Genomic DNA, 13969 nt, shown 5'->3' on the forward strand with positions numbered 1-13969 from the left:
CCCCCCCTCCCCCCCAGTCTCTCTCTGTTCCCCCCCCTCCCCCCCCAGTCTCTCTCTGTTCCCCCCCCCTCCCCCCCAGTCTCTCTCTGTTCCCCCCCCTCCCCCCAGTCTCTCTCTCTGTTCCCCCCCAGTCTCTCTCTGTTCCCCCCTCCCCCCAGTCTCTCTCTGTTCCCCCCTCCCCCCAGTCTCTCTCTGTTCCCCCCTCCCCCCCAGTCTCTCTCTGTTCCCCCCCTCCCCCCAGTCTCTCTCTGTTCCCCCCCTCCCCCCCAGTCTCTCTCTGTTCCCCCCCTCCCCCCCAGTCTCTCTCTGTTCCCCCCTCCCCCCCAGTCTCTCTCTGTTCCCCCCCTCCCCCCAGTCTCTCTCTGTTCCCCCCCCTCCCCCCCAGTCTCTCTCTGTTCCCCCCTCCCCCCAGTCTCTCTCTGTTCCCCCCCTCCCCCCCCAGTCTCTCTCTGTTCCCCCCCTCCCCCCAGTCTCTCTCTGTTCCCCCCAGTCTCTCTCTGTCCCCCCAGTCTCTCTCTGTTCCCCCCTCCCCCCCAGTCTCTCTCTGTTCCCCCCTCCCCCCCAGTCTCTCTCTGTTCCCCCCCTGCCCCCCCAGTCTCTCTCTGTTCCCCCCCTGCCCCCCAGTCTCTCTCTGTTCCCCCCCTGCCCCCCAGTCTCTCTCTGTTCCCCCCCTCCCCCCCCAGTCTCTCTCTGTTCCCCCCCTCCCCCCCCCAGTCTCTCTCTGTTCCCCCCCTCCCCCCCCCCCAGTCTCTCTCTGTTCCCCCCTCCCCCCCAGTCTCTCTCTGTTCCCCCCTCCCCCCCCCCAGTCTCTCTCTGTTCCCCCCCTCCCCCCCAGTCTCTCTCTGTTCCCCCCCTGCCCCCCAGTCTCTCTCTGTTCCCCCCCTGCCCCCCAGTCTCTCTCTGTTCCCCCCCTCCCCCCCCAGTCTCTCTCTGTTCCCCCCCCTCCCCCCCAGTCTCTCTCTGTTCCCCCCCCTCCCCCCCAGTCTCTCTCTGTTCCCCCCCCCTCCCCCCCAGTCTCTCTCTGTTCCCCCCCCCCCTCCCCCCAGTCTCTCTCTGTTCCCCCCTCCCCCCCAGTCTCTCTCTGTTCCCCCCCCCCTCCCCCCAGTCTCTCTCTGTTCCCCCCCCCTCCCCCCCCCTCCCCCCAGTCTCTCTCTGTTCCCCCCCTCCCCCCCAGTCTCTCTCTGTTCCCCCCCTCCCCCCCAGTCTCTCTCTGTTCCCCCCCTCCCCCCCAGTCTCTCTCTGTTCCCCCCCTCCCCCCAGTCTCTCTCTGTTCCCCCCCTCCCCCCCAGTCTCTCTCTGTTCCCCCCCCCTCCCCCCCAGTCTCTCTCTGTTCCCCCCCTCCCCCCCAGTCTCTCTCTGTTCCCCCCCCCTCCCCCCCAGTCTCTCTCTGTTCCCCCCCTGCCCCCCAGTCTCTCTCTGTTCCCCGCTCCCCCCCCCACACAGTCGCTCTCTCTCTCTCTTCCAACAACAACATGCCCTCGAAAAAGCCTCGGCAACGCCGGGCTCACCCCAGCTAGTATATATATATGATAGGGGCCGAGGTTATGATCTGAAATTGTTGAACTCTATGTTGAGTCCAGAGGGCTGTAAAGTGCCTAATTGAAAGAGGAGGTGCTGTTCCTCAAGCTTATGCTGAGCTTCCGTGGAACAATGCAAGAGGCCGAGGACGGTGAGGTCTGAGTGGGAATGGAGCGGTGAATTAAAGTGACAGGCGACCGGAAGCTCGGGGTCATCCTTACGGACTGAACGGAGGTGTTCCGCAAAGTGGTCACCCAATCTGCATTTGCTCTCCTCAGTGTAGAGGAGACCACATCGTGAGCAGCAAATACAGTATACTAAATTGCAAGAAGTACAAGTAAATCGCCCGGCCGGATTGCCTCCCTCTCTTCCGCGGCCATGTTCGCGGCCGGGTGGCCCTGGAGATGGAGCACGCGGTGTCCGCCGGCGAGCTCGAGCTCTTTCGTGACCGGTGGGCGCCGCGGGGACTGGAGTGCGTAATCGATTTAAGAGGCCAAATTTTAATTTGATTAATCAGGTCATTTAAAGGGTTTATTTGTTTAAGGGTTTATTTTTGGGTTTATAAAAAAAAGAGGACAAGTAAATCGCTGTTTCACCTGGAAGGGGTGTTTGGGGCCCTGAACAGTGTTTTACATATCCGAAATACAATCCCCCAAAACCCAAAGAACAATCTGCTGCTGCTGCTGCTGCTGCTGCTGCTTCTCAATCAGGGGGGAACCTCCCCTTTGTGTACACTTACGCTTCTGAGAGGGCACGGCAGCCAGCCGACTCTTTAACGCCTGTTTCCAATCCAGGGCTGGTGTCTGGGCCTCAGCTACCGCCATCTCGGCTGCAGCACAATCGACCTCCATCACACCTCTCACCCTCTCACCTCTGACCCCGCAACCGACTGGCTCCGGCGGCCTGTGTCGTCACAAGGAGGCGGGGCGGTGAGCGGGCACACGAGCTCGGTAGTAGTGACGGTTGGTGACACAGTGACCTTTGTCTCTGGGGCCGGTTTCAAGTGTTATCGTGGCTTTTGTCAGTGCGATAAATGTCGACAGCGACGAGTGCCGAAGGGTTAGTAGCCGGAAGAGAATTATTACTGAGTCGCACCGTTTCGCCTTATTTTCTTCTTGACGAAGAAGGCATGGAGCGGAGCTGGCGTTAAAGAGGCGACCCCTTCATCGTTTGTCATGCAGCCTCAGCCCCTGCGGATCCTTGCCCCCCGCTTGCAGCGTGCACTCGGGTCTGTGGTCAAAGACCAAGGCGCATGGAGGCTTTTACCATGTTGCATTGCTCCGCAGCTCTGCACCTCGTCAAAGTTTTTACTGTTAACTGAATACAAACAGAATGATGGAGACAAGAGGAACACACCAAGCATTCAACAAGGAAAAGCTACTCGCAGGAGCGACACCGGCTCCTCATTTTCTTTATTTACAGCTGGGGCAGCCAGAAAAAGAGCAGAGTTCACAAAAAGCAAAATGGGCAACACATTAGCTGATGCTTTAAAAGTAGCAAAAGTTGCAAAAACCTCAATTCCAATAATGCCTTTAAGTATAGATGAATGGAAGAAATTGAAAGCAGAATCATACAATAAAACTCGTTTTGAAATAAGCATGATGGAAAAACTACTGTCTACTCGTGCTGATGTTGATGTGGCGAAATCACTTTTAGTTTTTGTGACAATGGAAACTGGTACTGCTGGATATGAACTCCTTCTGAAGTACTTGGCACTGTGTGTCCAAGAGCATCATCTGAGCGAGGTGCTTGATGTATATGGCATTATGAAAACTAGATTCAAAGTATTGGACATTGGAGCTTACAGCCTCCTCATCAGTGGTTTTAGCAAGACAGATCATTGGAGGGAGGCTGTGATATTTTTAGAGTCAATCAAAAAAACGATGAACCCATCACCAAGGAATTATGGAGATGTCATTATTTCTGCACTCCAGCATAAAGAAGTAGAAACTGCTTGGAGGTTGTTTAAAGAGATGGAAGGCAAAAACTTAAAACCAAATGAAGATACATTACAAGCATTTTTTGATTGTGGCAAGTCATTTTGTGATGATCAATATGAAAATAAGATGATGAATATCCTTTCCTACCTGAGAGACAATCAGATATATCCTGGGGAACGTTTAATGCACAGTATGCAGTCATGGTTTGAGAGGTAAATATTTAGTTACTCTGCCCTTTTAAAAAGTTAGATTGAAGTTTATTGGTAAATTTCAATAATATATTTTAATATACAGTGCTGTGGATTAGATGATATTTCCTGTGTGGATGTGATGCCAGTCCACCAATCTATTTGGTCATTAGGTTGCACTGGGTGACCCTTGAGATCCAGTCTGCAGTGTTTACTAGTTTATGTTTAGAAATCAGCAAAGGGGGACCAAGAAATCAGCAAAGGGGGACCAAGAAATTGATAAAGAAAGGGAAAATGGAATATGAGCACAAACTAGCGAAAAATATAAAAACGAATTGTAAAAGCTTCTATAGGTATGTGAAAAGGAAAAGACTGGTGAAGGTAAATGTAGGTCCTTTACAGTCAAAGATGGGAGAATTTATAATGGGAAATGAGGAAATGACAGAGAAATTAAATAAATACTTTGTTTCTGTCTTCACGGAGGAAGACACAAAAAGCCTCCCAGAAACATGAGAAAACCAAGGGTGTGACGAGAATGAGGAACTTAAAGAAATTATTATTAGTAAAAAAAACAGTACTAGCAAAATTAATGGGACTAAAAGTCGATAAATCCCAAGAACCGGATGACCTGCATCCTAGGGTTTTGAAAGAGTTGGCCATTGGAATAGTGGACACATTGATTGTCATCTTTCAAAATTCTATAGATTCTGGAATGGTTCCTGCAGATTGGAGGATAGCAAATGTAACCCCGCTATTTAAGAAAGGAGGGAGAGAGAAAATGGGGAACTATAGACCTGTTAGCCTCACATCAGTAGTTGGGAAAATGCTGGAATTTATTATAAAGGATGCAATAACTGGGCACTTAGAAACTAATAGTAAGATTGGGCAGAGTCAACATGGATTTATGAAAGGGAAATCCTGTTTGACAAACCTATTGGAGTTCTTTGAGGATGTAACTAGTGGAGTAGACAAAGTGGAATCGGTAGATGTGGTGTATTTGGATTTTCAGAAGGCCTTCGATAAGGTCCCACACAAGAGGTTGGTGAACAAAATTAGGGCACATGGAATTGGGGGTAATACACTAGCATGGATTGAGAATTGGTTAACAGACAGAAAACAAAGAGTAGGGATAAACTGGTCTTTATCAGGATGGCAGGCTGTGACTAGTGGGGTACCGCAAGGATCGGTGCTTGGGCCCCAGCTATTCACAATCTATATCAATGATTTGGCTGAGGGGATTAAATGTAACATTTCCAAATTTGCTGATGATACAAAGCTAGGTGGCGGTGTCAGTTGCGAAGAGGATGTGAAGAAACTTCAAGGGGATCTCGGTGAGTGGGCGAGAACATGGCAGATGGAATACAGGAACTCTCGTTTAAACAGCACCTAAATATCCGAAATTCTCTATTAACCGGCAAAATTCATACTCCGAAAACACCTCAATAACTGGAAATGTTGCCAAGTCCGAGTCTCCCACGGTGGCCGAGTTAGTCAGTGGGGGTAGTTCTCCAAACTGCCACTACTCGGCTTCTTGGCACTGTCAGAAGTCTGAACACCTCAATAACAGGAGTCTGACTCTGTTAAAAATAGCCTCGGTAGATAACCCTCTCCGTCATCCGGAATTTTTAATCAACCGGCACCATCCCGGTCCCGTCGGTGCCGGATACCAAAGAGTTTCCTGTATAATGTGGATAAATATGAAGTTAGGTAGAAAAAACAGAAAGGCAGAGTATTTCCTAAATGGTGAAAGATTGGGGAATGCAGATGCTCAAAGGGACCTGGGTGTCCTTGTCCATGAGTCACTGAAAGTGAATATGCAGGTGCAGCAAGCCATTAGGAAGGCAAATGGTATGCTGGCCGTCATTACAAGAGGATTTGAGTACACGAGTAAATATGTCTTACTCCAATTATATAGGGCCTTGGTGAGATAACACCTGGAGTACTGTGTACAATTTTGGTCTCCTTACCTAAGGAAGGATATACTCGCCATAGAGGGAGTGCAACAAAGGTTCACGAGATTGATTCCTGGGATGGCTGGACTGTCGTATGAGAAGAGATTGAGTAAACTAGGCCTGTATTCTCTTGAATTCAGAAGAATGAGAGGGGATCTCATTGAAGCATACAAAATTATTACAGGGCTTGATAGGGTGGAATGCTGGGAGAATGCTTCCCTTGGCTGGGGAGTCTAGAACCAGGGGCCACAGCCTCAAGATAAAGGGTAGGCCATTCAGGACTGAGATGAGAAGACATTTCTTCACGCAGAGGGTGGTGAATCTTTGGAATTCTCTAACCCAGAGGGCTGTGGAGGCTCAGTCATTGGTTATATTCAAAACAGAAGTCGATCGATTTCTGACTAGTAAGGGCAGCAAGGGATATGGCGATAGGGCCAATGAATGGAGTTGAGGCAGAAGATCAGCCATGATCTCATTGAATGGCCTGCTCCTGCTCCTATTTCTTATGTTCTTATGGGATGCCTTCTTTGATCTATTAATGCCATATGATGCATTTCATATTATTTGCCTGGATTTTATTACTTAACCTTAATCTTTGTTATTGCTTTAACAATCAATTCACGTGGAATATGCTGCCCATTAATTATTACTGTTGCCTTCTTGTAAGGAAAGGTACCTTCAATTTACTACCCCATTTCAAAATTGGAGTAATCACTTTGGTCAAGGTAGGATTGTGATTATATGCTTGCACTGAGAGAAGTTGTTCTAAGTGATTTACTACATTAATTGGTTTGTTTGATGCTGCCACTGAAGTACTGTGAGGAGCTATTTTATGGGATGTTAGGAACTTTATCAATTCCTTTAAACTAGTCCATCATGTAACATCAAAATATTGGCCTGTAATTTGTGGTCAGTGGCAAAGCAAAGGCATTCGCTGCTGGCCCAGAAGTAAGCTTCGCACAAAGATCTTGCGATCTCTGGTGAGAAGTTTGGCTTTTCCAACATGTAATCGAAATCAACGCAAGTTAATGGGAATTCCCAGGGACAAGCTACTGAGACGTCAACAAGCTCTCTAAGCAGTCAATCAAAATGTAGAATTCTCAGACAGCGAACCAGGAAGTGGGTAAGCTCCTTTGATTCTAACTTTTTTAAATGTTAGAGAGAGCAAAACAAAGATTGGGGCTCTCACATGGGAAAAGGCAAACCTCAAATAAAAGTGAACAAACTTTTTTGGAAAAAATTTAAACATTTTTTAAACTTTCTTAACTTTAAATTTGACACTCCATAAAATTAAAATTAGCTTTTCAGGGCTATAACCTCTGTTTAGCAGTCAATATGCTGTTAAAACCCCAGTTACACCTAATCCAAAAGGGCGTCAACCATGGCTCAATTGTGGGTTCAAGTCCCACTCCAGACACTTGAGCACAAAAATCTAGGCTGACACCTCAGTGCAGTACTGAGGAAGTGCTACACTGTCAGAGGTGCTGTCTTTCAGATGAGATGTTAAACCAAGTCCCCATCTGCTCTGTCAAGTAAGAGATCCTGTGACACTACTTCAAAGAAGAGCAGGGGAGGTATCCCCGGCATCCTGGCCAATATTTATCCCTCAATCAGCATCTCTAAAACAGATTATATGGTCATTATCACCTTCTTCTTTTCTGTGCGCAAATTGTTTCCCACAGTACAACGGAGACTGCACTTCAAAAAGTACTTTGTTGGCTGTAAGGCGCTTTGGGATGTCCGGTGGTTGTGAAAGGCGCTATATAAATGCAAGTCTTTCTATTTTTTTATGGGGTATTTAACAGTGGTATTACCCCAGAAGAGCCGAAGTTTTCGTCAGTTTCCATGATTTCCAGATTACACCGGCTCTGCGGAGGGCGCAGCCTGTGGAGGAGCAGTGAATGACAGAGCGCAACTTCAGGATTTCCGCGTTAAGCCGTGCATGTGCCAAATCCTGAAGTTGCGGTCAGTTTTAAAGGCAAAATGATGGCGACCGCTGCCAGTTCGGTGTCATCGGGACCGCAAATTCTGGGCCAATGTTGATGGAACTTCACCCAGCATGATAATCAACAGATCTGGAATGGTGTACTCTTCTGGTTAAACAATCAGTATCTCTTGATTGCAATGTTGTTGAGATTGGAAACTCACTGTATCTGGAACGTTGATGCCCATATGTGCTTTCATATTGATCATAAAATTACTTGCCACAATTAAAATGCTTGCAATTTGTCTTCATTTGGTCGGCCACAAAGTGCAAGATGTGGGCACCTGTGATTCCTGATACTGAGATCCCAATTTCAACTACATTGTTAGTGGGGAGATCATCTTAGTGCTCCACTGTGGCATTTGAGTGGCTGTTTTACAATAAAAATAATCAATTTAAATTTCATTTTTGTATTGTTGTTTTACTTACTATAGTTACATTTTAATTTCAGCATTCCAGGCAACAAATGGGAAGGACATGTAACAACTATTGCACACGGGTAGGTATGTTTTTGTAATTGAAAGTATTCAGAGGGTGGTGAACCTGTGGAATTCTCTACCACAGAAGGCTGTGGAGACCAAGTCACTGAATATATTTAAGAAGGAGATAGATAGATTTCTAGATGCAAAAGGCATCAAGGGGCATGGGGAGAGAGCAGGAATATGGTATTGAGATAGAGGATCAGCCATGATCATATTGAATGGCAGAGCAGGCTCGAAGGGCCGAATGGTCTACTCCTGCTCCTATGTTTCTATTCTTTAGCTTGAGATGTTTTATTTACTTCATTCATTCTCTAAAGCAGTGTTTATTACATTTGGTGATTTTCTACTTTAAAAAGTACTATTAAAAGGAAAACTACATCACTTCTGTATTCCGTAACACCCCAGCTCTTTTCCTGATCTGTGCTGAGTTAGCTGATGTCAGCTGGGTTGGTCGCGGTAATTCAATGGACCTCAGTGCCCGAGCTAAAGAATGGAGAATCAGCAAGAAATCCAGCTGCTGATTGCTACCTTATTGGAAAGTTTAGTTCTGTAGATGGTGTGGGGGGAGACAGATGGTTGTGGTTTTCCCCTATCGTTGAATAGCCTGCCAACACTAACTGTCTGCACTCATACATGAGGAATGGACACTTGGGCAAGATACCAAAGGGTGGCTGGTGCCCATAGAACTGTAGTCCAACATGAGTCATTACTTTCAGGAGAGGACGGGGAAAGGACGACAATTGGCTAAATACTCCACTTAACCTTTATCTTGACAGTATTTCTTACTTTTCAAAAATAATGACTATGTAATGCTTTTTGTAATGAAATAGCTTTAAAAAAAATCAACTTTCTTTGGCTGACCTCCTGATTATAGCCACCATTTTCATGCCACTTCCTCTTTCTAGAAGCCTTGAAGCACTGAGGTGTGATGTTTTAGTTCCTGGCACCCCACTGCTGACTATACTCAATGAAGCATGTGTTAGCTTTTGACACTTTCTTTTCAAAAAATGCTTATATGCGTTAAACCTTGATTTGCAGCACACTGTTCATGGACTATCTAAGGAGTGGATTCCCTCTCATAACTTTAAAAAAATTAGTCCAACACTACCATACCATTTAAAATTCCAACGGTATAGTACAAAGTATTCTGATCCAGCTTCACCATTCCATACCTTTTCACTCAGGACATCTTGCTCAGTGTTCCTGCTACATATCGGTACATAAAATGAAAATTATTTTTATTCCTAAACTAAACTAAAAAGTATAACATGTCATTTAGTCTTGAAGCTCTGTTAATATTCATCAATATCTTGTGCTTTGTGTGATTTTTATTGCTTTCACTAATTAATTTTGATTTGAGTATGCACTGGGGTCCTTTTCTTGTGAGTGTGTGCGCACAGAACAATGAAAGATGCTTTAGCATTCTCAGCATTTTTTTCAGTGATAAAAGTCTTTCATAGTTTTAATGGGTCAACAGTTCAGTAGTTAACCTCTTTCAGTTTCTTCAGTTTGCATGTGGCTTCTATAGTGCCATCTTTGGATATAGAGTTTTTCCTTCTGAGTAGCTCAGATTACAAAAGAACTGTACTTGCAGTCCAGCTTTAAGCTCAAACTGCCTTTGATCGTGAAACTGCATATCAGAAGAACAATACTATTTGGGTCCGTAACAATGACACAATCCCTCCTAATAGTCCTAAAATATTGCATACAATATTAGAGGAACTAACTGCACCAAACTGCTGAAGTGGACATTTTAAAATGACATTGGAGTTAAATATTTGCTACATAGTGTTTGGGTGTAATTTAAACAGAATTTATTGGTGTTGTCCTCATGTTGACACAGTCTAATCTTCATCTGCATTTCAGGTGCGCACTCACTCTAGATCAAAGAAAAATACTTGGCTTCCGTAGACAAATTATTTTAAATTGAGAGAGAGAACAGAATCTATTTTAAATTTAGAAGCAAGGCTTTTAATAATATGCATACAAGCCCCTAACAGGATAACATTTCTTTATTTGTCACCAAGAGTTTTTATCCCCCAAAATTACCAGCATATATTTAAACCACAATTGATATTTCCAGCTCGTTATTTTTGAAAGGTTAAAAATTAGCATTTAAGTAGCAGATCACATTGTTGTTCTATTAGTAAGAGAAGGAATCTGATTCTGCCATGATTCATCGTGCAGCTCTTAAGTATAGCAGTAGGTTGGACTCTGGCACATGGGGAAAATTTGGAGCATGTTCATTTGCTTTTCTGCTCTGCCCAAATGTCCCATTAGCCCAATTTAAAATATCCTTCACAGGCACCATTTCTCACCAACTGTCATTCTTTAGCAATGTTTGTTTAATGGATCTGTGGCTAGAGCAACCCTGACCTCTGCTTGTGAAGTCCTTGCAGCAAGACTCTAACTTCTCTGGCACTTTTAAAACAAAAATAACAAGATTATAGTCAGAATAATTTAAAGGTGTTGCCTTTAAGGAAAGGGAGGAGATAAAATACAAGAAGAAATAAGATTTAAAAACCATTATAATGTAAGAAATAAAACAGATAAGAACATAAGAAATAGGAGCAGGAGTAGGCCAATCGGCCCCTCGAGCCTGCTCCACCATTCAATAAGATCATGGCTAATCTGATCCTAACCTCAAATATACTATCACTCTCCATCCCACCCGAACCCATGTGATCTCCCGGGAGAGGCGAAAAACCAGATTTTTAAAAAAAAAACAATGGCCAATTTGGGAGAAAAAATCTGGGAAATTCCTCTCCGACCCATCTAGGCGATCGAAACTCGTCCAGGAGATCACTCTGTCCCTATATTTTCTACAGTACTTACCTTCTGTAAAGGCGATCTCCACCCCAGCCAGGAACAGGAATAAAACCATCTCCTGAAATCTAACACATAATTAGAACACAAGAAGTAGGAGCAGAACAAGGCTACACGGCCCCTGGGCCCGCTCCACTACCCACAGGGCCATGACCATTCCGAACCTAGACTCATGTCCAATTTCCTGCCCGCTCCCCGTAACCCTTAATTCCCTTTACTTCTAGGAAGCTATCTATTTCTGTTTTAAATTTATTTAATGATGTAGCTTCCACAGCTTTCTGGGGCAGCAAATTCCACAAACCTACCACCCTCTGAGTGGAGAAGTTTCTCCTCATCTCAGTTTTGAAGGAGCAGCCCCTTATTCTAAGATTATGCCCCCTAGTTCTAGTTTCACCCATCATTGGGAACATCCTCACTGCATCCACCCGATCAAGCCCCTTCACAATCTTATATGTTTCAATAAGATCGCCTCTCATTCTTCTGAACTCCAATGAGTAGAGTCCCAATCTACTCAACCTCTCATCATATGTCCACCCCCTCATCCCCGGAATTAACCGAGTGAACCTTCTTTGTACTGACTCAAACGCAAGTATGTCTTTTCTTAAGTATGGACACCAAAACTGTATGCAGTATTCCAGGTGCGGTCTCACCAATACCTTGTACAACTGCAGCAATACCTCCCTGTTTTTATATTCTATCCCCCTAGCAATAAAAGCCAACATTCCATTGGCCTTCTTGATCACTTGCTGCACCTGCATACTAACTTTTTGAGTTTCGTGCACCAGGACCCCCAGACCCCTTTGTACTACAGTACTTTCCAGTTTCTTGCCATTAAGATAATAACTTGCTCTATGATTTTTCCTGCCAAAGTTCATAACCTCACACTTTCCAGTATTGTATTCCATCTGCCAAATCTCTGCCCACTTACTTAGCCTGTATATGTCCCTTTGCAGGTTTTTTATGTCCTCCTCACTCACTACTTTCCCTCCCATCTTTGTATCATCTGCAAACTTTGATATGTTACACTCGGTCTCCTCCTCCAAATCGTTAATATAGATTGTAAAGAGTTGGGGACCCAGCACTGACCCCTGCGGAACACCACTAGTTACTGATTGCCAGTCTGAGAATGAACCATTTATCCCAACTCTCTGCTTTCTGTTATAGAGCCAATCCTCCACCCACACCAGAATATTACCCCCAATCCCATGATTTTTTATCTTGAGCAATAATCTTTTGTGTGGCACCTTGTCAAATGCCTTTTGGAAGTCTAAATACACTACGTCCATTGGTTCCCCTTTATCCACCCTGTATGTTACTTCCTCAAAGAACTCAAGCAAATTTGTCAAACATGACTTCCCCTTCATGAAACCATGCTGAGTTTGTCCTATTAAATTATGTTTATCCAAATGTCCCATTACTGTCTCCTTAATAATGGACTCTAAAATTTTACCAACCACAGATGTTAGGCTAACAGGTCTATAGTTTCCAGCCTTCTGCCTGCTACCCTTTTTAAATAAGGGTGTTACATTAGCAGTTTTCCAATCTGCCGGGACCTTTGCTGAGTTCAGGGAGTTTTGGAAAATTATTACCAATGCATCCACAATCCCTACTGCCACTTCCCTCAAGACCCTAGGATGTAAGCCATCAGGTCCAGGCGATTTATCTGCCTTGAGTCCCATTATTTTACCAAGTACCACTTCCTTAGTGATTTTAATCGTACTTAGCTCCTCCCCCCTAGAGCCCCCTGTTTGTCCAGTGTTGGGATATTCTTAGTATCCTCTACGTAAAGACTGATACAAAATATTTGTTCAGCGTTTTTGCCATCTTCATGTTTCCCACCATTAATTTCCCGGTCTCATCCTCTAAGGGACCAACATTTACTTTAGCCACCCTTTTTCTTTTTATATAACTATCTTTTTATATTTTTTGCTAATTTACTTTCATAATCTATCTCCCTTTCTTAATCAATCTTTTAGTTATTTTTTGCTGTCTTTTAAAGACTTCCCAATCTTCTATCCTCCCACTAGATTTGGCTACCTTATATGCCCTTGTTTTTAGTCGGATACTATCCTTAATTACTTTACTTAGCCACGGATGGCTATCTTTTCTTTTACACCCTTTTTTCCTCAGTGGAATATATATTTTTTGGAAGTTGCAAAATAACTCCTTAAATGTACACCACTGATCATGTACCGTCTTACCCTTTAATCTATTTTCCCAGTCCATTCTAATCAATTCCGCTCTCATACCTTCATAGTCTCCTTTATTCAAGCTCAGCACGCTTGTTTGAGATCCAATCTTCTCACCCTCTAATTGAATATGGAATTCAACCATGTTATGGTCACTCATTCCAAGGGGATCCTTTACTAGGACATTTTAAATTAATCCTGTCTCATTACACAGGACCAAATCTAAGGTAGGTTGCTTGCCCCCTGGTCGGTTTAGTTACATACTGCTCAAGAAACCCATCCCTAATACACTCAATGAACTCATCCTCAAGGCTGCCCTGCCCAATTTGATTTGTCCAGTTAATATGATAGTTAAAATCCCCCATAATTATAGCTGTTCCCTTATTACAAGCCTCAACTGTTTCCTGATTAATACTCCGTCCAACAGAGTTGCAACTGTTCGGAGGCCTATAGACTACGCCCACTAGTGTTTTTTTCCCCTTATTATTCCTTATCTCCACCCAAACTGTTTCACTATCCTGCTCCTTTGACCCAATATCATTTCTCTGTATTATAGTGATTCCTTCCTTTATTAACATAGCCACCCCACCTCCCCTTCCTTCCTGCCTGTCCTTCCTGATTGTTAAATAACCTGGTATGTTTAATTGCCAGTCATGGTCACCCTGCAGCCATGTTTCTGTAATGGCCACAAGATCATACCCATATGTAGTTATTTGTGCCGTTAACTCATCCATTTTGTTACGAATGCTACGTGCATTCAGATAAAGAACTTTCAAATATGTTTTGTGACACTTAGTTCCTGTTTTTTCCCCTTTTACTACTTTACCTTTTACTCCATACCTTCTGTCCCTTCCTGACATGTTCTGTTTTTTAATTCCCCCTCTGCTACC

At 44.5% G+C, this 13969-nt stretch overlaps 1 protein-coding gene across 1 annotated transcript in view; it reads left to right on the forward strand.

Moving 5' to 3' along the window:
* Window positions 1-2244: 2244 nt before the first annotated feature.
* prorp (protein only RNase P catalytic subunit) overlaps window positions 2245-13969 on the forward strand; it is a 107775-nt gene continuing 96050 nt past the window's right edge. Inside the window, exons 1-2 of the mRNA XM_086003329.1 lie at window positions 2245-3670; window positions 8034-8081. Of these exons, the coding sequence (XP_085859455.1) occupies window positions 2694-3670; window positions 8034-8081 (1025 nt within the window). The 5' untranslated portion in view covers window positions 2245-2693. The remainder of the gene's footprint in view (window positions 3671-8033; window positions 8082-13969) is intronic.

This window comes from Somniosus microcephalus, chromosome 12 (assembly GCF_052327205.1).
Source record: "Somniosus microcephalus isolate GS21.2 chromosome 12, FLI_Smic_1.0, whole genome shotgun sequence".
NCBI lineage: Eukaryota > Metazoa > Chordata > Chondrichthyes > Squaliformes > Somniosidae > Somniosus > Somniosus microcephalus.